This window comes from Paramisgurnus dabryanus, chromosome 22, assembly GCF_030506205.2.
Source record: "Paramisgurnus dabryanus chromosome 22, PD_genome_1.1, whole genome shotgun sequence".
Lineage (NCBI taxonomy): Eukaryota > Metazoa > Chordata > Actinopteri > Cypriniformes > Cobitidae > Paramisgurnus > Paramisgurnus dabryanus.
The window spans coordinates 3,806,813-3,831,830 of record NC_133358.1 but is presented as its reverse complement, the minus strand read 5'-3'; the positions used below and the strand labels follow the sequence as shown (position 1 = coordinate 3,831,830).

Genomic DNA, 25,018 nt, shown 5'->3' with positions numbered 1-25,018 from the left:
TGGATTAAGTTGATGGAAAATGTGATGAACAACATAAGAGGAGCACAGATGCGAAAGCCTCTGAATTAGGGATGCACCAAAAGGAAAATTATTCGCAGAAGCTGAAAATATGAAACAGTCGAATACCAAACCACTGAACTTTTTTCCACAATTATGTTGCCAATTTTTTCACCATAAATTTTACACATCCAGCAGTTATTATAGGGCCTTTTACACCTGGACACGTCTCTGGTCATATAGCAATCTGACTTGTTAAAACTTTTCCATTTACATTTGAGTCTTGGCCAAACAGATATTAATCCGATCTTCTATACCCACATAAAATGCAAATAACGAAGTACGAGCAGAGGGAGAGAGTGAGATGGCGACAAAGTTGACAGGAGCATGGTCTAACAACAAACAAGTCTAACAAAAAGCTTTGTTAATAAACGTTTTATTTCTCGTTAATATAAGGCGATGATATTTGCCATTCCTCTTCTCATCTTGAAGAGCTAAAGTCTCTCGTTCTTTTGTGCATTTAGCCAACAAATACCCAGTATCGTCGCTGCAGTGTCTTTCTCACACATTGCATGGTATTCAGGATGTCTTGATTTTAAATGATAAAGGAAACTTGTAGTTCTGTATGTTTTTTCTTCCTTGGACACCTCAAAATGCTTTTACCGCATGTACCGAATGTTTACTGCATTTGTGTGCCTCTCATTCTGCGCTGGTTGCTATTCGATCACGTCATCAAAGACCTCATTGTTTGCCAAAATTTATTCGGTCGTTTTACTTGTTCGGCCAAACACAGAAATTGTATTTTTGCTATTTTCAGCCCAATAATGTAGGGATTATATGTAACATTCCAAGCATCCCTATTCTAAACGCCTTCAAAAATGAGATAATGATAGTAACTGAATGCTCTCGGCACATATTATGTACGTTCATCAAATACTTTTGCATCAAATCCGCTAAATCTCAGCATCAAGTCATTCAGAAATGCTGCTTTGTTGGCAGAATATTTTAAGGGTCTTATAAAAAAAAATGCTCTTTTACAAGAAAACATATCAGATGTGTTTAGAGGGTTTTGCATCTGAGCTTTTTATATACTGTTAATGAACCTGAACATTCCTTTAAAATTGCAGTTTGGGACAAACCTATACATGACAGGAAAACAAAGACAAAACAAGCATCTATCCTATGTTATTTTTATAATTTAAAAATTATTTTATTGAACTTATTTTATGAATAAATGTATGATTTTCTAAGTCAAGAAAGCCTAAATACTGATGTGTTATGTACTGTAATTACACTAACTAACCCGCATTAGCTAAAGAGGTTAAAGGTTCCCCATGATGCTTTCTGCAATTTCCTGTGTTGATCTTAAAAATCAGTTTGTTTTCATGCTGACATAATCACATTTGTTTTATAAACACCATAAATGAGATTGCTGCCATGGAGTTACTAAATCCTTGTGACCCCCTTCCCCGTGAATTTAGCATACTTCCTAAATAAGACTTGCATATACTCGTGCAGTTGACATGCACTAGTTTAAGCCACTTTGTCGCTTGTCATGTTTCAGGAATTTGTCCCAAGCTTCTCAATATCACACTTAATTTACTTGGCCTCATGCTTTTTTCTGGATGTATTGTATTCATTTTACAAGCTTGATGTCTTGTTGCTGGCTTATGTTGCTGCATTTTGTCGCCCCTCATTTTCCCCTAACCATGAATGTGCTACCCCTTTCTCCGACACTCTACCTCAGGGTGCATGGAGTAACCGTAGTGCAGTGAGTTCACCTTCCTGGTCACCAGAGCGCATGGAGGCCTGGGACAACGCTAATACCGTGACGCTGCATGGGCTGCCCATCTGGACCGTAAGATTGGTAAATGATGGGAGGGTGGAGCAGGGTTTGGTCTCTGCAGGGGACTGGGCTTTTAAGATGGGTGTGGGTCATTAAATATCTACTGGTCTAGTTTCTTAGATGAAACTGAAATGGTACAGGAATTATATGTAATGAACAGCAGTTCATTACCAAGTTTTTGTCCTAAAAAGAGCTGCTTTAAACGAAAATGTCTTTCTAAATTTTTCCGCCTTCTCACCAAAATACAATTTCAAGGTTTGTCAGGGTGTGTTCAGTTGTGCTAACATCTTGACTTTTTTTATGTGACTGCACATTAGATAGATACCGGTGAAATTAAACCGATTCAAGGGTTGTGTTAGTTTGCATCACCCCATTTTCCTGTTTAAATGATTGCCAGTTATATTTGCTTTGTTGACCTATTTCCTAAGGTCAACAAAGGACATGAAACTAGGCAATAATTTAGTTTGTTTAAGTATTCTGTTTCAAAAATGAGGGTTAGTGATATTAACCGAATGCTTTCGGCATGTATTATACATTTATTAAATACTTAAATCTGCTCAGTCCCAGACTTAGGCCATTAAGAAATATTGGTTTGTTGGCACAATCTATTAAGACAAATGATAATTTACAAGAAAACGTGTCAGACGCACTTAGCTAGTTTTGCATCTGAGCTCTTCAATTTTAGTAAAGTTAAATGAATTGTGAATATCATTTCATGTTTTATTTAAATATCCAGGTAGCTAGCATGTTAACCGTTATTTTTTGTGGCTTTGTCACACAAGAAAGTTAAAATGCATGCATGAGACACCAGTTTCCAAAATTTAATTTCAGCCAACTGTAGGAATGTCTTATCAAAATTACAGTTTTCATGTATGCATACACAACAAATTAAGAGGAGTGCCTTCCTCTACCCTAATCTTATTTTTTCCCTCTCCATAATTAATTTCTGCACAAAATAAACTTTGACTGTAAAGGCTAATAAGTGTGGCAGCTTCCTTGGGCAGTGTCTTTAAATTAAGTTGACATCTCCTGTCTGAGTAGTGCTGCTTGGGTACAGTGAGGTAATTACCTGAGAGGAAGTGGGAATTGTGCCAGAGCTTCAGTCTGGATGCAAACGCAACTTGACACTTTTAGAAACCAGGCAGGTTGGCAGAAGTTTGAGCTGAAATTTGATCTTTAAGTCAGTGTAGTGTTCAGTGAGCAGATCTGAGCCTCAGAGGTTCAGTTCTGGACACGGATGGATACATTTGTATCACAAACACAGATGCACTGGACTGTGATGCATTCTAAAAAGTTTTTTGCCATGTCAGGCTGGATTGTCGGTGGAATTGGTGCTAATTATTAGTGCTAAGCAACATAAGCAAATCTTAATTCTGTAACAAAATCAGTCAAGCAATGGTGTCATTTGCTAGCTACAGAGGCTGGTGACATAATTATGACAATGTTAGTATTTTTCATCTATGTACTGTATATGAAACAATTCAAGTTTAATTGAAAACTTTAGTGAAGGAAAGTTTTCATGGAGGAAGGGAGATTGCAGTGGAAGCAAGATCATTTGTTTTATAAAGTAGTTACACAGTATAAGACTGTTGAAACTTAGTCAGTAAGAAATCTTTAGTCTTTTGACTTTTCTTGGATTTTTTGTATTTTGTAAATACCAGTAATAAAGTTTTAAATTAACAGTTTAGCACATTTTAAATCTTGTTTATCACTACATGAAAACAGTTCATGCATTCACTGTTATGCAGTTTAATTATGCATTTACAAATATATCATTTGTAAAAAAAAAAAATAGGTGGTGGTGCAAACTTGTTTGCATTTCTTAAAGTGATAATGCAGTTAGAAAGGCAACTGTTGGCAAAGACAAGGAGGGATGGAATAATGAGACATCTAAATTAATTGGAATTTATTATCTAAATTAATAAAATTGCTTGGTTTCAGACATTTGTACTAGATTTTACACATTTTAAATGTAATTAGAAATGTGACAGAAATTTAAAATCCTTTTGTGTGTGTGTGTGTGTCTCAGGGTCGTGGATCTGGCTTCCCTGGAAGGAGGCGACCCAGAGGAGCTAACCTGTCTGGGAGAGGTGGTAGGGGACGATCCAGGTTAAAGACGGAAAGCAGCCCTGTTCTGACCCATGGGGTATGAAGCCCCCACCTCTAAATGCATAAATAAAACAACATTTGTGCTTAGTGCTCACATTAAGGCCTGAGAAATCACGGTCAACTGAGCTTTAGAAGCAGAGCTCTGCCCAAATGGCCTTTTCAAAGTAGCACATGCTGACATTTTCCCAACACAAACTTGTGATGGGAAGCTTAGGCAAAATGTGCTTGGCAGCTATTGGGATTAAAATACCCAATTTTATTCTCAGCAGCTCATTCACATAATTCAATAGGAATTATTTACAATGTGCATTGTTTTAAACATACTTTACAGAAAGCATGTTAACAGAGAAAACTAAAGTAAAAGCAAAATAGCACACAGTCTCATTTCAATCTAATACAAGACAAAACTATTTATACTGAGGTGAAATTGCACAACCAGCCTTAATTAATTGCTATGATTGTTGCTAAAATGTTACAATAGTCTGTGACAAAACAAAGTTTCCTGTTTAATTTCTTACTTTGTGGTTGTTATAGAGAAGAAAACCAGGAAAAAAAAAATGTTTAACTCATTCCCGATAACATTTTTTGTGATTTTCTCAAAAGTTTTACAAAATGCCTTCCAGGAAAATGTTCTTTTATGAATATATAAACATACAAATATATCAAATGAAAGAACAGACGATCTGCTTTCAAACAAACAAACAAACAAAATGGGAAAAAAAGGTTTCATCCTATCTTCATTTGTTGGAATATTTTTTTTAGCAAAAAGCTGAAATAATTGCATTTTTGAAAAGGATTTTTGTCAGAGATCAGATTCAGAATGATTATTAAAACATACACAGAGTTTAAAATTAATAAAATTTGTTTTGCTTCAGTTTTTTATAAATTGTGTAAGAGCGCTATCTATTGGGAATTACAGATTACCATAAAAACTCTTCAGGAAAGTGTCATTGGCAGGGACATTTTTTTTTCTTAATTGACGAGTTTAAAATTAATCAAATTTGTTTTGCTTCAGTTTTTTATAAATTGTGTAAGAGCGCTATCTATTGGGAATTACAGATTACCATAAAAACTCTTCAGGAAAGTGTCATTGGCAGGGAATTTTTTTTTTCTTAATTGACGAGATAATTTGTCAATGGCGGGGAAAGAGTTAATAGTAATGTTTATGTTAAAATGCATCATATTATAACCATAATTCCATACTACAGTGCAGTAATAAATTAGTAACAAGTGGCTGTGATCTTCGCTCATGTAAACAAGTGTCTTATGCTATGTACAGGTGAGCTTAATGGATTCTCCATATGTAGTCAAAGAAGAGGAGGAGAACTCCATGCACAACACTGTCGTGATGTTCTCCACCTCTGACTCCTTCACACTTCAACAAGTAAGTACCTGTAAATATCCTTCATCTTGAGTCAGCAAACATCTAGGCAAGCAGTCATTTTTTTCACTGTTTACATAACAATCAGCATTATTTAATTTAAACGTTGCCTCCAGTTTAATACTTATTTTACATTAAAGGAGTCATAAAAGCACATTATTGTGATGATTTCTTTGTACTATAAAAAACGGTACCACTTTATTTGAAGGGGTGTTCATAAGACTGACATGACACCTTCATAATCATGACATGACATGTGCCATGAACATGGAAATTTTATGCACGTTTATGACAACTGTCATTTAAGTGTCATTCATTTAATTGTCATTTTTAACCACTTTAATTGTCATTTTGACCACTTTTTACCAGTGATACAAATTGAATTTGTCATTTAAATGTCATTTAGTGTTAACACTCTGTCATATAGTTTTATAACCGCGTCATGAATATTTTTCTTGACTTCAACTACAGTGGTACAAATATAATTTGTCATTAAAATGTCATTAAGTGTTAATACTCTGTCAAATAGTTTTATAACAACATCATGAATATTTTTTAGTTCTTAACGTTTTTTTTTTAAGTTTCCTCCATGTGTTTAAGAAATGAAATCAATCATTCAATAATAATAATAATAATAATTAAAATTGATAAAATTATATTTTACTGCATTTGGAGAACAAATCATCTAAAATTAAATGAAACCATGCAGGGATGGGTTCATATAGCTGGAAAAAATCAGTTAATTACATTAAATTAAAAAAACAGTTAGTTACATTAAATTAATTGAATGTCAGAAAATGTTAGAACCCTCTGTGTAACGAAGAACAAGTTCTGTTATTTGTCAGGTCTTTTATGTATTGTGCACATACATAAAGTTGAGTGTAATATTTTGACGTGTCTGTTGCATTTTGTTAAGGTATTTACAATTATTTTACATAGTATTAACACTTATGATGTATTGGTTTGTGTCAAGTTGTCATAACAAAGAAATTTCAAACAGTGTCATCTTTGCATTAAAAATTACATACTTGAACAAATGACACTTAATGACAGTTGTCATAAATGTGCATAAAATCTCTTTAATGTTCGTGACGTGGCATGTCATGATTATAAAGGTGTCATGTCAGTCTTAGAACACCCCTTTATGTAAAGTGTTACCAAAAAACTTTCAAAATTCGAACCCTCTTTCCCAGTTCAAAAATATCCCCTCCCCTCTCATATTGAAGATGCAAAAAAATTTATTTTTCAAATTTAATCTAACCTAAGTTAAAATTAAGCTTTTTCTTAATGAAATTTCTGTGGTGTTCTGTATATGGCACCTCATAAGGTGCAATATGGGACTTTTAGCGGCATATAATGGTCAGACTGTCAATAGGAACCAACGGCTCAGTCCACAGCTCAACCTTTCCTTTTTGAAACGCATTATAAAGCTATGGTAGCCACCACAGGAAAAACACCTCATCGTCTGAGACAATGTGTTTCTTAGGGCTGCCTTCATGGTGCCAAATTCATTGCCTCAGGCACCAGCGAAGCTGCCTAAGCTTTCGGACGCAGCCAACATAGTAACAAAACGCAATCTATACAACAGTTTTCCCGCACAGAGTCTGTGAGTTGCCCCCCAAAGCACATTCTATAAGTAGCCTCAATTTTAATATTTATTTATTAAATATTTTTTTAATTAGCTTGGCTTCTTTTATGTTTGTTAACATTTTAAACAATGTTAAAACGTATCAACAAGTACAATAAAGTCAAGTAAAACTCAAAATAAAAGTTTTGAGTTGTGACAAGTTCAAAAAGTAGCCCCCAGATTGTTTTATCCATTGTGGTAGCCCTTGGTTACAAAAAGTTTGGAGTCCTCTGGTCTAATGGCTAAAGTGACTGAAAGCACTGGTTTTATTTAAAGGAAGATAACAAGAGGAGAACTAGATTGTGACATAAGCTAACTCAATAACTGGTGTACAGCTGTTGGTCTGAATTTGTTACGTTAGTTTTCTGTTGGACAGATTTTAAAACATGAGCCTTGAGCAGTACTGTATGTTAACCGTGTTCTTTATATTTGTGGGAAATGCATCTCATGGCTGCATGTATGCTCTGTCTGTGTGTCTTCAGGACATGTGTGTGGTGTGTGGGAGTTTTGGGCAGGGTACTGAAGGCAGACTGCTGGCCTGCTCCCAGTGTGGCCAATGTTACCATCCCTTCTGCGTCAATATCAAGGTAAGAGACCTCTCTGCCCCGTATAAATCACAGCTTGGCCCATTCAGCACTATACATGGGACGTAATTATGTGAATTAAGGAAAGTTAATAGGGTGGGATTTTGTAACCGCTCACGTCATATGATTACTTGCCGTGTTAGTTCTGTGTGTACTCGACTCGACCTCTGCTTTTAGGAACGTGAACACCTGATTATTATAAAAATGAATTGATCCAATTTTATTACCTACAAGTAGCTAAACATATAGAAGCACATATACAATTTTTTATGTTTATGTGCTGTGTGATTTAATGTGAAGTGGTACTTTATTTACAAAGGCAATTGTTTAGTCCTAAAAAAATATATATATATATATATATATTTTTTATATATATACATTTCATGGATCAACAATGGTGATGTTTTATGCAAATAGTAACAATGAAGTAAATATCAAGTAAACTGATTTATTTTGAAAGAGCAAAATGCAGTGTCCAGTAGGGATGTGAAGGTATGGGATTTTTTCTTACGGCGGTAAAGAAGCAACAAATCACGCAGTTAACTGGACAACAACACCCCCATCCCCTCGCCAGAAAAATCTTCTTTATTATTAAAACATAAAAATATATTAGCAGTAACAACATGAAACTAGATAGAAAAGTTCGTCGGAACAAACTTTATGTTGGCTTGAGAAAGCCTAGTCTGAGAGTAGAGTTTGACAACTTAGCATGAAGCTATCATGATTTAAGATAAAGCTAGCATGATTTAACATGAAGCGAACATGATTTAGCATGAAGCTAGCATGATTTAGCATGAAGCTAGCATGAAGCTAGCATAATTTAACATGAAGCTAGCATGATGCTAGCATGATTAGCATGATGCTAGCATGATTAGCATGATGCTAACATGATTAGCATGAAGCTAGCATGATTAGTATGAAGCTAGCATGATTAGCATGAAGCTAGCATGATGTTAGCATGATTAGCATGAAGCTAGTATGATTAGCATGAAGCTAGCATGATGCCAGCATGATTAGCATGAAGCTAGCATGAAGTTAGCATGATTAGCATGAAGCTAGCATGATGCTAGCATGATTAGCCTGAAGCTAGCATGATGTTAGCATGATTAGCATGATGCTAGCATGATTAGCATGAAGCTAGCATGAAGCTAGCATGATTAGCATGAAGCTATCATGATGTTAGCATGAAGCTAGCATGATGTTAGCATGAATAACATGAAGCTAGTATAATTAGCATGAAGCTAGCATGATGCTAGCATAATTAACATGAAGCTAGCATGAAGTTAGCATGATTAGCATGAAGCTAGCATGATGTTAGCATGATTAGCATGAAGCTAGCATGATGTTAGCATGATTAGCATGAAGTTAGCATGATGCTAACATGATTAGCATGAAGCTAGCATGAAGCTAGCATGATTAGCATGAAGCTAGCATGAAGCTAGCATGATTAGCAGGAAGCTAGCATGAAGCTAACATTCATTGCGTTGCTAGGGTACTAAGTTTGGTTGCTAGGGAGAAAATTGGCATCCCATAATGATCACCCTTCAAGCCACAAGTAAAACGGTCCAACCCCCGTGTCTCTACAATGTTCTGATGCAGAGATATAAGGCTTTGTTTATTCCGTTGCTAGGGTACTAAGTTTGGTTGCTAGGGAGAAAATTGGCATCCCATAATGATCACACTTCAAGCCACAAGTAAAACGGTCCAACCCCCGTGTCTCTACAATGTTCTGATGCGGAGATATAAGGCTTTGTTTATTCCGTTGCTAGGGTACTACGTTTGGTTGCTAGGGAGAAAATTGGCATGCCATAATGATCACACTTCAAGCCAGAAGTAAAACGGTCCATCCCCCGTGTCTCTATGATGTTCTGAAGCGGAGATATAAGGCTTTGTTTATTCCGTTGCTAGGGTACTAAGTTTGGTTGCTAGGGAGAAAATTGGCATCCCATAATGATCACCCTTCAAGCCACAAGTAAAACGGTCCAACCCCCGTGTCTCTACAATGTTCTGATGCGGAGATATAAGGCTTTGTTTATTCCGTTGCTAGGGTACTAAGTTTGGTTGCTATGTAGAAAATTGGCATCCCATAATGATCACACTTCAAGCCACAAGTAAAACGGTCCAACCCCCGTGTCTCTACAATGTTCTGATGCGGAGATATAAGGCTTTGTTTATTCCGTTGCTAGGGTACTACGTTTGGTTGCTAGGGAGAAAATTGGCATGCCATAATGATCACACTTCAAGCCAGAAGTAAAACGGTCCAACCCCCGTGTCTCTATGATGTTCTGAAGCGGAGATATAAGGCTTTGTTTATTCCGTTGCTAGGGTACTAAGTTTGGTTGCTAGGGAGAAAATTGGTATCCCATAATGATTACACTTCAAGCCACAAGTAAAACGGTCCAACCCCTGTGTCTCTACGATGTTCAGATCCAGAGATATAAGGCTTTGTTTATTATGTTGCTAGGGTCTTCATATTTTGTTGCTAGGGGCGTGGCTTAATACCTCAATAAGAATCCCAAGAGACTGATTGGATGCCTGAGTAAAATGAGCCCACCCCTATGTCTCTATGACACTCTGGTGCAAAGATATCCATCTGGGCTTTTTATAATGGTAGTCTATGGGAGATGTTGCTAGGGTACCCAAAATTGTTGCTAGGGGCGTGGCTTAATAGCTCTGGGGTGATCCTAAGAGACTGATTGGATGCTTGAGTAAAATTAGCCCACCCCCATGTCTTTAAGACACTCTAAAGTGAAGATATTCCATCTGGGACCCTTTTATTCCCTTTTATGGGCATGTTTCCTGCCCCATTATAAGTCAATGGGAAATTTTGGGGGCCCCTTACACCCCAGGGGTACAGCTTACACCCCATTGTGAGGTATGTTCTTACACAGCCTGTCAGTCTCCTTAAATGTGGTAAGCCACAAGTTTCTACAAGTTTCTCACTCGCAGCTATGACCCGTCAAAGTTTGTCTCAATGTTAAGTCAATGGAAATTTTGGGGTGTTTCAGCGCCCCGTTTAGGAATTCGGAAGGTCCCATCAGTTAGAAAAGATATAGCAACTCGAGTCAGATCAGACCGAAGGTATGTCCAAAGTTTGATGGCTGTAGCTTGAAAGCTCTAGGACGAGTTAGAGTTAGAAATTTTAGTCTCAGAAGAAAAAGAATAATAATAACTAGATAGAAAAGTTTGTTGACAAACTTTATGTTGGCTTGACAAAGCGTAGCCTGAACGTTTTAAATGGTTTGATAGAAGTTTAGTTTAGTAGGCTATCTGGCTGTTAGTATGTTTAAGTATGAAGCTAGGCTGATTTAGCATGATGCTAACATGATTAGCATGAAGCTAGAATGATGCTAGCATGATTAGCATGAAGCTAGTATGATTCTAGCATGAGTAACATGAAGCTAGCATGATGTTAGCAGGATTAGCATGAAGCTAGCATGATGTTAGCATGATTAGCATGAAGCTAGCATGATGCTAGCATGATTAGCATGAAGTTAACATGAAGCTAGCATGATGCTAACATGAATTAGCATGACGTTAGCATGATGCTAATATGAATTAACATGAAGCTAGCATGATGCTAACATGAATTAGCATGAAGTTAGCATGATGCTAAAATGAATTAGCATGAAGCTAGCATGATGCTAACATGAATTAGCATGAAGCTAGCATGATGCTAACATGAATTAGCATGAAGCTAGCATGATGCTAACATGAATTAGCATGAAGCTAGCATGATGCTAACATGAATTAGCATGAAGCTAGCATGATGCTAACATGAATTAGCATGAAGCTAGCATGATGCTAACATGAATTAGCATGAAGCTAGCATGATGCTAACATGAATTAGCATGAAGCTAGCATGATGCTAACATGAATTAGCATGAAGCTAGCATGATGGTAACATGAATTAGCATGAAGCTAGCATGATGTTAACATGAATTAGCATGAAGCTAGCATGATGCTAACATGAATTAGCATGAAGCTAGCATGATGCTAACATGAATAAGCATGAATCTAGCATGATGTTAACATGAATTAGCATGAAGCTAGCATGATGCTAACATGAATTAGCATGAAGCTAGCATGATGCTAACATGAATTAGCATGAAGCTAGCATGATGCTAGCATGATTAGCATGAAGCTAGCATGATGCTAGCATGATTAGCATGAAGCTAGCACGATGCTAGCATGATTAGCATGAAGCTAACATGAATTAGCATGAAGCTAGCACGACGCTAACATGAATTAGCATGAAGCTAGCACGACGCTAACGTGAATTAGCATGAAGCTAGCACAACGCTAACGTGAATTAGCATGAAGCTAGCACGACGCTAACGTGAATTAGCATGAAGCTAGCACGACGCTAACATGAATTAGCATGAAGCTAGCACGACGCAAACATGAATTAGCATGAAGCTAGCACGACGCTAACATGAATTACCATGAAGCTAGCCCGATGCCAACATGAATTAGCATGAAGCTAGCACGATGCCAACATGAATTAGCATGAAGCTAGCACGATGCTAACATGAATTAGCATGAAGCTACCACGATGCTAACATGAAATAGCATGAAGCTAGCACGATGCTAACATGAATTAGCATGAAGCTAGCACGATGCTAACATGAATTAGCATGAAGCTAGCACGATGCTAACATGAATTAGCATGAAGCTAGCACGATGCTAACATGAATTAGCATGAAGCTAGCACGATGCTAACATGAATTAGCATGAAGCTAGCACGATGCTAACATGAATTAGCATGAAGCTAGCACGATGGTAACATGAATTAGCATGAAGCTAGCATGAAGCTAACATGAATTAGCATGAAGCTAGCATGATTTATTATGAAATTAGCATAAAGCTAGCACTAAACTAGCATGAAGCTAGTATGACTTAGCATGGAGCTAGCATAAGGCTAACATGACCAAAAGACCCAACCCCCATGTCTCTATGATTTTCGGATCCAGAGATATAAGGCTTTGTTTATTATGTTGCTAGGGTGCTCATATTTGGTTGCTAGGGGCGTGGCTTAATACCTCAATAAGAATCCTCCGAGACTGATTGGATGCCTGAGTAAAATGAGCCCACCCACATGTCTCTGTGACACTGTAAAGCGAAGATATTCCATCTGGGACGCTTTTATTCCCTTATATGGGCATGTTTCCTGCCCCGTTATAAGTCAATGGGGAATTTTGGGGTCCTCTTACACCCAAGGGGTACAGCTTACACCCCAATGTGAGGTATGTTCTCACAGTGCCTGCCAGCCTCTTGAAAAGTGGTAACCCACAAGTTTCTACAAATTTCTCGCTTGCAGCTATGACCCGTCAAAGTTTGTCGCAATGTTAAGTAAATGGGACTTTTCCGAAGTTTAATGTCCCGTTTTAGGAATTCTGTAAGTCGGATCCCGTCAAAAAGATATAGCACACTTCTTTAGACCAGTCAGAATGTCCGTGGAAAATTTCGTGGATGTAGCTTGAAAGCTGTCGGACGAGTTAGCCGCAGAAATTTTAGTCTCAGAAGAAGAAGAAGAAGAAGAAGAAGAAGAAGAAGAAGAATAAGTTTAAATACAATATCAGTATGTTGGCTTTGTCAAGCCAACATAATTAAAACTGCAAGCAGTGATGGAAGGGCCCTCGCACACCTGACACCGCCACGCCGTGGCATGAGAAGAATTAAAGGGAACAGTAGTAAATAGGCATTTAAGCATGTAAACATAGGTGAACCATTTAAAAGTGTAGTATAATGTGCCACATTTCCTGTTGCTAATTACAAATGACAGCGAGGTAGCATCGTGTAAGATAGCATGAGAGAGAGAGAGAGAGAGTGAGTGAGCGAGTGTGTGTGTGTATGAGTGACTACATGTAAATATTGGCACGTAGATGTGTTCTGTCCAGGACTCTTATCAATCATGTGAAGTTTGGGACAAATCTGACATTGCATTATCATTGTAAACATGTTACTTCCTGTTACCAGCTGGTGGCGCTATGACCGTAACTGACTATTGGCATCATAAGTGAATATCAGTGATGGGAGTAACGCGTTACTGTAACTCCACTATTTTTTTAAATCAAGTAACGCAATTACAATTACTGAAATTTAAATGAGTTCGTTACGCGCGTTACTCTATTTTGTAAAAAATAGACAAGACATATCTGACGTCGCAGGACTGTAGTTGGCGGCGCAATAATTCATTACACTTCATCATAGCTGACAGTGCATATAGAATGAACATGAAAAATCTAAACGGGACAACATACCTTTGTTTAAAAATTGTGCGCAAGTCATAATCCATCCGGTCTCATGTTTGTAAATTATCTTCACCAAGCAATCGCAGTATGACATCAACTTGCATTTGTAGTCCACAAAGGTAATAAATCTAAGAAATGATCATATATTCTTAGATGTTTACATCGGCTTCATGGAAGAGAACGATCCGCGATTGTTGTTTCCACTAAAATATTCACACTGCGGTGTACACCCGTGTTAAAACTCCATAGTATGTGTGAGCTCGCTTTTAGTTTTAGTTTCAGTCTCTCCGTATCCGAACAAAAAATCCACTCGCTCTGTGTCCATCTGACAAAACAATCCACTCGCTCTGTGTCCGTCCGACAAAACAATCCACGTAGCCTACTCCGTTTTCTGAATAAATATCTTCCTTTAATCCTGTGTATCATTTAAATCCAACAGAAAACAAACAATATATGACCAAAGAGCGCAGTCCCTGTTGCAAGCTTTACAAGCTGTGTTCCAATTCAAGTGCTGCACCCTACTAAGCATGCAATAAAAGGTGAGCACTTGCCCATTCAAGGCGCTCAGAAGTTCGCGAAGAGAACTGAAATGAGACGGTCTAACCTTCGGAGGACCCATAATTTGCCTCATCTGCTGCACACGCATCGTGCCTGTCAGCAGGACACAGCGGAGACGTTTCTAACTTATTAAAATAAATATGAAATCAGAAAAATTATAATTTATTTTAGAAAATTTGACATGTTGACACAATTGTCTCCAAATTTTTAAAGAGACACTACACAATTTTAACACATTTTATATTTTTGTAAACATGCAGAATATTTGTCTAAATGGTCTAAATGATATACATAAATAAACTAAGTTTAAATATTAAGATAATTTCTAACAAAAATATTCAAAGGTTGAATCTAAAGCAAAATAGGCTCCTACAGTATGTGATATATTAGAGTCTTATGTGTAAAATAGCCCATCCATATCATTTTACTGTTTGACTGTTCAGTACTGTTCATATTTACATTTAAAAAGCAGACATAAAAGTAACTTAAAAGTTACTTTTCTAAGTAACTAATTACTTTTGATATACAGTAACCGGTAGAGTAATTCAGTTACTTTTAAAAGAAGTAATTAGTAACTGTAACTAATTACTAATTTTTTTGTAACTTGCCCAACACTGGTGACTATTGACATGTAGATGTGTTCAGTCCAGGACTCTTATTAATCATGTGAAGTTAGGGAAAGATCGGACATTGCATAATCAGTGTAAACATGTCACTTCCTGTTGTCAGCTGGTGGCGCTATAACCATAAGTGACTATTGACATGTAGATGTGTTCAGTCCAGGACTCTTATTAATCATGTGAAGTTTGGGACAGATCAGACATTGCATAATCAGTGTAAACATGTCACTTCCTGTTGTCAGCTGGTGGCGCTATAACCATAAGTGACTATTGACATGTAGATGTGTTCAGTCCAGGACTCTTATTAATCATGTGAAGTTAGGGAAAGATCGGACATTGCATAATCAGTATAAACATGTCACTTCCTGTTGCCAGCTGGTGGCGCTATAACCATAAGTGACTATTGACATGTAGATGTGTTCACTCCAGGACTCTTATTAATCATGTGAAGTTTGGGACAGATCAGACATTGGATAATCATTGTAAACATGTCACTTCCTGTTGCCAGCTGGTGGCGCTATAACCATAAGTGACTAATGACATGTAGATGTGTTCACTCCAGGACTCTTATTAATCATGTGAAGTTTGGGACAGATCAGACATTGGATAATCATTGTAAACATGTCACTTCCTGTTGCCAGCTGGTGGCGCTATAACCATAAGTGACTATTGACATGTAGATGTGTTCAGGTCATGACTCTTAGCAATCATGTGAAGTTTGGGACAGATCGGATACTGTATGCCTGAGTTCCAGCAACCTGTTTCATAGCGAAACATCAAACTTTGGCTGGCCGAAACAGACACAAATTTTAATATAGAATCAAATCCTTCGCAATTTAGCATCACAAAGGCCTTAAGATGACACTCGCCAAATATGATGATGATCCGACGAAAACTGTAGGAGGATTTAGTTAAAGTATGACTGCTGGAAATGAGAAAAACTGAGCCAAAATCTGAGAAATAATTCAAAATAGCTGACTTCCTGTTTGGTTTAGGGCGTTGCTCCAAGAGACTTTTTTGTAGGGCTTGTAATAATACATGAGCATACCGAAATTCGTACATGTAAGTTAAACACAGTCCAAGGGCTGCTTCATTCAATATTTGAAAGTGGCGCTAAAACATGTTCCTTCAGGTTGCCAGCTGGTGGCGCTATGGCTATAAATGAAAATTGTTATGTAGATGTGTTCAGGTCAGGACTCTTAGCAATCATGTGAAATTTGGGACAGATCGGACACTGTATGCATGAGTTCCAGCAACTTCCTGTTTCATTGGAAAACATCAAACTTTGTCGGGCCAGAACCGACACAAATTTTTACGTAGAGTCAAATCCTTCGCAATTTAGCATCACAAAGGCCTTAAGATGACACTCACCAAATATGAAGATGATCCGACGAAAACTGTAGGAGGAGTTAGTTAAAGTATGACGCCTGAAAATGACAAAAACTGCGCCCAAATCACAAAAATAACTCAGAATAGCTGACTTCCTGTTTGGTTTACGGCTTCGCTCCAAGAGACTTTTTTGTAGGTCTTGTCATGCTACAGACGCGTTCCGAATTTCGTAATTGTACGTCAAACACAGTCCGAGGGCTGCTTCGTTGAAAATTTGTAGGTGGCGCTATAGAGCCATTTTCTCACGCCTAATTCTAAAGCATACACCACATGTAAATTTTCATCACTCTTGACATCTGTGCAAAATTTCATGAGTTTTCGAGTATGTTTAGGCCCTCTAAAGTCCCGCTGAAGTCGGAGAAAAAGAAAAAAAAAAAAAATAATAACTCCTTGAAGAACAATAGGGTCCTCACACCCCGGTGTGCTCGGGCCCTAACTAGATAGAAAAGTTTGAAGACAAACTTTATGTTGGCTTGACAAAGCCTAGCCTGAACGTTTAAAACAGATTGAGAGAAATTTAAAACAAGTTTAGTTTAGGATTATAACTTTCCGTACACATGATACCAAAAGTTACCATGTTAGCATGTTTAGCACTAAGTTAGCATGATGCTAACATGAATTAGCATAAAGCTAGCATGATGCTAACATGAATTAGCATGAAGCTAGCATGATGCTAACATGAATTAGCATGAAGCTAGCATGATGCTAACATGAATTAGCATGAAGCTAGCATGATGCTAACATGAATTAGCATGAAGCTAGCATGATGCTAACATAAATTAGCATGAAGCTAACATGATGCTAACATGAATTAGCATGAAGCTAGCATGATGCTAACATGAATTAGCATGAAGCTAGCATGATGCTAACATGAATTAGCATGAAGCTAGCATGATGCTAACATGAATTAGCATGAAGCTAGCATGATGCTAACATGAATTAGCATGAAGCTAGCATGATGCTAACATGAATTAGCATGAAGCTAACATGATGTTAACATGAATTAGCATGAAGCTAGCATGATGCTAACATGAATTAGCATGAAGCTAGCATGATGCTAACATGAATTAGCATGAAGCTAGCATGATGCTAACATGAATTAGCATGAAGCTAGCATGATGCTAACATGAATTAGCATGAAGCTAGCATGATGCTAACATGAATTAGCATGAAGCTAGCATGATGCTAACATGAATTAGCATGAAGCTAGCATGATGCTAACATGAATTAGCATGAAGCTAGCATGATGCTAACATGAATTAGCATGAAGCTAACATGATGCTAACATGAATTAGCATTGTGCTAACATGAATTAGCATGAAGCTAGCACGATGCTAACATGAATTAGCATGAAGCTAGCACGATGTTAACATGAATTAGCATGAAGCTAACACGATGCTAACATGAATTAGCATGAAGCTAGCACGATGCTAACATGAATTAGCATGAAGCTAGCACGATGCTAACATGAATTAGCATGAAGCTAGCATGAAGCTAACATGAATTAGCATGAAGCTAGCATGATTTATTATGAAATGAGCATAAAGCTAGCACGAAACTAGCATGAAGCTAGTATGACTTAGCATGGAGCTAGCATAAGGCTAACATGACCAAAAGACCCAACCCCCATGTCTCTATGATTTTCGGATCCAGAGATATAAGGCTTTGTTTATTATGTTGCTAGGGTGCTCATATTTGGTTGCTAGGGGCGTGGCTTAATACCTCAATAAGAATCCTCCGAGACTGATTGGATGCCTGAGTAAAATGAGCCCACCCCCATGTCTCTGTGACACTGTGCTGCAAAGATATCCATCTGGGCATTTTATAATGGCAGTCTATGGGATATGTTGCTAGGGTGCCCAAAAATGGTTGCTAGGGGCGTGGCTTAATAGCTATGGGGCGATCCTGAGAGACTGATTGGATGCCTGAGTAAAATGAGTCCACCCCCATGTCTCTATGACACTGTAAAGCGAAGATATTCCATCTGGGACGCTTTTATTCCCTTATATGGGCATGTTTCCTGCCCCGTTATAAGTCAATGGGGATTTTTGGGTGGCTCTTACGCCCCAGGGGTGAAACTTACACCCCAATGTGAGGTATGTTCTCACAGTGCCTGCCAGCCTCTTCAAATGTGGTAACCCAGAAGTTTCTACAAATTTCTCGCTCTCAGCTATGACCCGTCAAAGTTTGTCGCAATGTTAAGTCAATGGAAAATTTGGGGTGTTTGAGCGCCCCGTTTAGGAATTCGGTAAGTCCCATCAGTTAGAAAAGTCATAGCACGCTAAGTCAGACCAGTCTGAAGACTTTTGGAAAGTTTGGTGAATGTAGCTTGAAAGCTCTAAGAGGAGTTACAGTCAGAAATTTTGGGGATCAGAAGAAAAATAATAATAACTAGATATTAAAGTTTGAGGACAAACTTTATGTTGGCTTGACAAAGCCTGGTCTGAACGTTTAAGACAGTTTGACAGAAGTTTGACAGAAGTTTGGTTTAGTAGGCTATCTTGTTGTTAGTATGCTTAAGTATGAAGCTTTTTAAAATAAAGCTAACATAATTTAGCATAAAGCTAGCCTGATTTAGCATGAAGCTAACATGATTTAACATAAAGTCAGCATAAAGCTAACATGTTTAAAGACCCAACCCCCATGTCTCTATGATGTTCTGATGCGGAGATATAAGGCTTTGTTTGTTCCGTTGCTAGGGTACTAAGTTTGGTTGCTAGGGAGAAAATCGGCATCCCATAATGATTACACTTCAAGCCACAAGTAAAACGGTCCAACCCCCGTGTCTCTACGATGTTCTGATGCGGAGATATAAGGCTTTGTTTATTCCGTTGCTAGGGTACTAAGTTTGGTTGCCAGGGAGAAAATTGGCATCCCATAATGATCAACCTTCAAGCCACAAGTAAAACGGTACAATCCCTGTGTCTCTAAGATGTTCTGAAGCGGAGATATAAGGCTTTGTTTATTCCGTTGCTAGGGTACTAAGTTTGGTTGCTAGGGAGAAAATTGGCATCCCATAATGATCACACTTCAAGCCACAAGTAAAATGGTCCAACCCCCGTGTCTCTATGATGTTCTGTTGTGGAGATATAAGGCTTTGTTTGTTCAGTTGCTAGGGTACAAAGTTTGGTTGCTAGGGAGAAAATTGGCATCCCATAATGATAACACTTCAAGCCACAAGTAAAACGGTCCAACCCCCGTGTCTCTACGATGTTCTAATGCCGAGATATAAGGCTTTGTTTATTCCGTTGCTAGGGTACTTAGTTTGGTTGCTAGGCAGAAAATTGGCATCCCATAATGATTACACTTCAAGCAACAAGTAAAACGGTCCAACCCCTGTGTCTCTACGACCTTCTGATGCAGAGATATAATGCTTTGTTTATTCCGTTGCTAGGGTACTAAGTTTGGTTGCTAGGGAGAAAATTGGCATCCCATAATGATCAACCTTCAAGCCACAAGTAAAATGGTCCAACCCCCGTGTCTCTATGATGTTCTGAAGCGGAGATATAAGGCTTTGTTTATTCCGTTGCTAGGGTACTAAGTTTGGTTGCTAGGGAGAAAATTGGCATCCCATAATGATCAACCTTCAAGCCACAAGTAAAACGGTCCAACCCCCGTGTCTCTATGATGTTCTGAAGCGGAGATATAAGGCTTTGTTTATTCCGTTGCTAGGGTACTAAGTTTGGTTGCTAGGGGGAAAATTGGCATCCCATAATGATCAACCTTCAAGCCACAAGTAAAACGGTCCAACCCCCGTGTCTCTATGATGTTCTGAAGCGGAGATATAAGGCTTTGTTTATTCCGTTGCTAGGGTACTAAGTTTGGTTGCTAGGGAGAAAATTGGCATCCCATAATGATAACACTTCAATCCACAAGTAAAACGGTCCAACCACCGTGTCTCTACGATGTTCTGATGCCGAGATATAAGGCTTTGTTTATTCCATTGCTAGGGTACTTAGTTTGGTTGCTAGGCAGAACATTGGCATCCCATAATGATTACACTTCAAGCAACAAGTAAAACGGTCCAACCCCTGTGTCTCTACGACCTTCTGATGCAGAGATATAATGCTTTGTTTATTCCGTTGCTAGGGTACTAAGTTTGGTTGCTAGGGAGAAAATTGGCATCCCATAATGATCAACCTTCAAGCCACAAGTAAAACGGTCCAACCCCCGTGTCTCTATGATGTTCTGAAGCGGAGATATAAGGCTTTGTTTATTCCGTTGCTAGGGTACTAAGTTTGGTTGCTAGGGAGAAAATTGGCATCCCATAATGATAACACTTCAATCCACAAGTAAAACGGTCCAACCACCGTGTCTCTACGATGTTCTGATGCTGAGATATAAGGCTTTGTTTATTCCGTTGCTAGGGTACTTAGTTTGGTTGCTAGGCAGAAAATTGGCATCCCATAATGATTACACTTCAAGCAACAAGTAAAACGGTCCAACCCCTGTGTCTCTACGACCTTCTGATGCAGAGATATAATGCTTTGTTTATTCCGTTGCTAGGGTACTAAGTTTGGTTGCTAGGGAGAAAATTGGCATCCCATAATGATCAACCTTCAAGCCACAAGTAAAACGGTCCAACCCCCGTGTCTCTATGATGTTCTGAAGCGGAGATATAAGGCTTTGTTTCTTCCGTTGCTAGGGTACTAAGTTTGGTTGCTAGGGAGAAAATTGGCATCCCATAATGATCAACCTTCAAGCCACAAGTAAAACGGTCCAACCCCCGTGTCTCTATGATGTTCTGAAGCGGAGATATAAGGCTTTGTTTATTCCGTTGCTAGGGTACTAAGTTTGGTTGCTAGGGAGAAAATTGGCATCCCATAATGATCAACCTTCAAGCCACAAGTAAAACGGTCCAACCCCCGTGTCTCTACAATGTTCTGATGCTGAGATATAAGGCTTTGTTTATTCTGTTGCTAGGGTACTAAGTTTGGTTGCTAGGGAGAAAATTGGCATCCCATAATGATCAACCTTCAAGCCACAAGTAAAACGGTCCAACCCCCTTGTCTCTAAGATGTTCTGAAGCGGAGATATAAGGCTTTGTTTATTCCGTTGCTAGGGTACTAAGTTTGGTTGCTAGGGAGAAAATTGGCATCCCATAATGATCAACCTTCAAGCCACAAGTAAAACGGTCCAACCCCCTTGTCTCTAAGATGTTCTGAAGCGGAGATATAAGGCTTTGTTTATTCCGTTGCTAGGGTACTAAGTTTGGTTGCTAGGGAGAAAATTGGCATCCCATAATGATCAACCTTCAAGCCACAAGTAAAACGGTCCAACCCCCATATCGCTACGACACTCTAAAGTGAAGATATTCCATCTGGGACGCTTTTATTCCTTTATATGGGCATGTTTCCTGCCCCATTATAAGTCAATGGGAAATTTTGGGGGCCTCTTACACCCCAGGGGTACAGCTTACACCCCATTGTGATGTATGTTCTTACAGAGCCTGTCAGCCTCCTTAAATGTGGTAACCCACAAGTTTCTACAAGTTTCTCACTCGCAGCTATGACTCGTCAAAGTTTGTCTCAATGTTAAGTCAATGGAATTTTTGGGGTGTTTGAGCCCCCCGTTTAGGAATTCGGAAGGTCCCATCAGTTAGAAAAGTCATAGCATAAATCTACGGACCAGTCTTAAAAGTTTTGTAAAGTTTTGTGGGTGTAGCTTGAAAGCTCTAGGAGGAGTTACAGTCAGAAAAAGTAGGGATCAGAAGAATAATAATAACTAGATAGGTACATTTCCTGAAGAAAATGTGAAGTGGTGCTTGCCGTGGCAAATTTCGGGGGACAATATATGATTATACTCCAAGCCAAAAGTAAAACAATTCAACCCACATGTCTCTACGATATTCTGATGCGAAGATATAAGGCTTTGTTTATTCGGTTGCTAGGGTACTGTATTTGGTTGCTAGGGAGAAAATTGGCATCCACTAGTGATTACACTCCGAGTCACGAGTCAAACGGTCAAACCCCCGTGTCTCTGCGATGTTCTGATGCGGAGATATAAGGGTTTGTTTACTCTGTTGCTAGGGTACTGTATTTGGTTGCTAGGGAAAAAATGGCATCCACTAGTGATTACCCTCCGAGTCTTGAGTCAAACGGTCCAACCCCCGTGTCTCTACGATGTTCTGATGCGGAGATATAAGGCTTTGTTTACTCTGTTGCTAGGGTACTGTATTTGGTTGCTAAGGAAAAAAATGGCATCCACTAGTGATTACCCTCCGAGTCACGAGTCAAACGATCCAACCCCCGTGTCTCTACGATGTTCTGATGCGGAGATATAAGGCTTTGTTTACTCTGTTGCTAGGGTACTGTATTTGGTTGCTAGGGAAAAAATGGCATCCACTAGTGATTACCCTCTGAGTCACGAGTCAAACGGTCCAAACCCCGTGTCTCTATGATGTTCTGATGCGGAGATATAAGGCTTTGTTTACTCTGTTGCTAGGGTACTGTATTTGGTTGCTAGGGAAAAAAATGGCATCCACTAGTGATTACCCTCCGAGTCACGATTCAAACGGTCCAAACCCCGTGTCTCTACGATGTTCTGATGCGGAGATATAAGGCTTTGTTTACTCTGTTGCTAGGGTACTGTATTTGGTTGCTAGGGAAAAAAATGGCATCCACTAGTGATTACCCTCTGAGTCATGAGTCAAACGGTCCAACCCCCGTGTCTCCACGATGTTCTGATGCGGAGATATAAGGCTTTGTTTACTCTGTTGCTAGGGTACTGTATTTGGTTGCTAGGGAAAAAAATGGCATCCACTAGTGATTACCCTCCGAGTCACGAGTCAAACGGTCCAACCCCCATGTCTCTAAGATGTTCTGATGTGGAGATATAAGGCTTTGTTTACTCTGTTGCTAGGGTACTGTATTTGGTTGCTAGGGGCGTGGCTTGGGAGTGGCCAATGATGTGCCCAGTGATTACACTCCGAGTCACAAGTAAAACGGTCCAACCCCCGTGTCTCTACGATGTTCTGATGCGGAGATATAAGGCTTTGTTTACTCTGTTGCTAGGGTACTGTATTTGGTTGCTAGGGGCGTGGCTTGGGAGTGGCCAATTATGTGCCCAGTTATTACACTCCGAGTCACAAGTAAAACGGTCCAACCCCCGTGTCTCTACGATGTTCTGATGCGGAGATATAAGGCTTTGTTTACTCTGTTGCTAGGGTACTGTATTTGGTTGCTAGGGGCGTGGCTTGGGAGTGGCCAATGATGTGTCCAGTGATTACACTCCGAGTCACAAGTAAAACGGTCCAACCCCCGTGTCTCTACGATGTTCTGATGCGGAGATATAAGGCTTTGTTTATTCGGTTGCTAGGGTGCTCAAATTTGGTTGCTAGGGGCGTGGCTTGGGAGTGGCCAATGATGTGCCCAATTGTTACACCCCTAGTCACAAGTAAAACGGTCCAACCCCCGTGTCTCTACGATGTTCTGATGCCGAGATATAACTGTTTGTATTTTATGTTGCTAGGGTGCTCAAAAGTGGTTGCTAGGGGCGTGGCTTAGTAAGTCTGTAAGGATCCTGAGAGACTGATTGGATGCCTGAGTAAAATGAGCCCACCCCCATGTCTCTATGACACTGTGGTGCAAAGATATCCATCCGGGCATTTTATAATGGCAGTCTATGGTATAGGTTGCTAGGGTGCCCAAAATGGTTGCTATGGTAACCTTACACCCCATTGTGGGGGACGTCCTGACAGAGTCTAGCACCCTCTTCAAATTTAGTAACCCACATGTTTCTATGAAATCCGGGCTCGGACCTATGACCCGTCAAAATTTTTGCAATGGTAAGTCTATGGGATTTTGCCCCATTGACTTTTCATTGGGGCACTTTTGGGCACCTCTTACACCCCAGGGGTACAACTTACACCCCATTGTGATCCATGTTCTTACAGAGCCTACCACCCTCTTCAAATGTTATAACCCACATGTTTCTACAAAATCCTCGAGCGGAGCTATGACTCGTCAAAGTTGGGCGCAATGTTAAGTCAATGGGATTTTTTGGGTGGTTTTTCGCCCCCCTTTCGGAAATCCTGCACCCGATCGCTTATAAAAGTCATAGCAGACTTCTCCTCAATAAGCCGGTCGATTTGAGCCCTAATTTATGGGTCTACAACAAAGCGTGCGGGACGAGTTACGCGCCAAAAAAGTGTCCAGAAAAAGAAGAATAATAATAATAACTAGATAGGTACATTTCCTGAAGAAAATGTGAGTGGTGCTTGCCGTGGCAAAATTCAAGGGACAATTTATGATTATACTCCATGCCAAAAGTAAAACGGTCCAACCCCCGTGTCTCTACGATGTTCTGATGCAGAGATATAAGGCTTTGTTTACTCTGTTGCTAGGGTACTGTATTTGGTTGCTAGGGAAAAAATGGCATCCACTAGTGATTACCCTCCGAGTCACGAGTCAAACGGTCCAAACCCCGTGTCTCTACGATGTTCTGATGCGGAGATATAAGGCTTTGTTTACTCTGTTGCTAGGGTCCTGCATTTGGTTGCTAGGGAAAAAAATGGCACCCACTAGTGATTACCCTCCGAGTCACGAGTCAAACGGTCCAACCCCCGTGTCTCTACGATGTTCTGATGCGGAGATATAAGGCTTTGTTTACTCTGTTGCTAGGGTACTGTATTTGGTTGCAAGGGAAAAAAATG

At 39.2% G+C, this 25,018-nt stretch overlaps 1 protein-coding gene across 15 annotated transcripts in view; it reads left to right on the top strand.

The window, feature by feature from the left end:
• Positions 1–25,018, top strand: part of kmt2ca (lysine (K)-specific methyltransferase 2Ca) — a 297,061-nt gene that overhangs the window by 119,806 nt on the left and 152,237 nt on the right. For 14 of the 15 annotated variants that reach the window (XM_065294625.2, XM_065294623.2, XM_065294621.2 and 11 more), the window contains 4 exons: positions 1,745–1,864; positions 3,873–3,989; positions 5,232–5,336; positions 7,443–7,547. In XM_065294625.2, coding sequence (XP_065150697.2) covers positions 1,745–1,864; positions 3,873–3,989; positions 5,232–5,336; positions 7,443–7,547 — 447 coding nt within the window. The remainder of the gene's footprint in view (positions 1–1,744; positions 1,865–3,872; positions 3,990–5,231; positions 5,337–7,442; positions 7,548–25,018) is intronic. The other variant, XM_065294622.2, reaches the window with a different exon arrangement.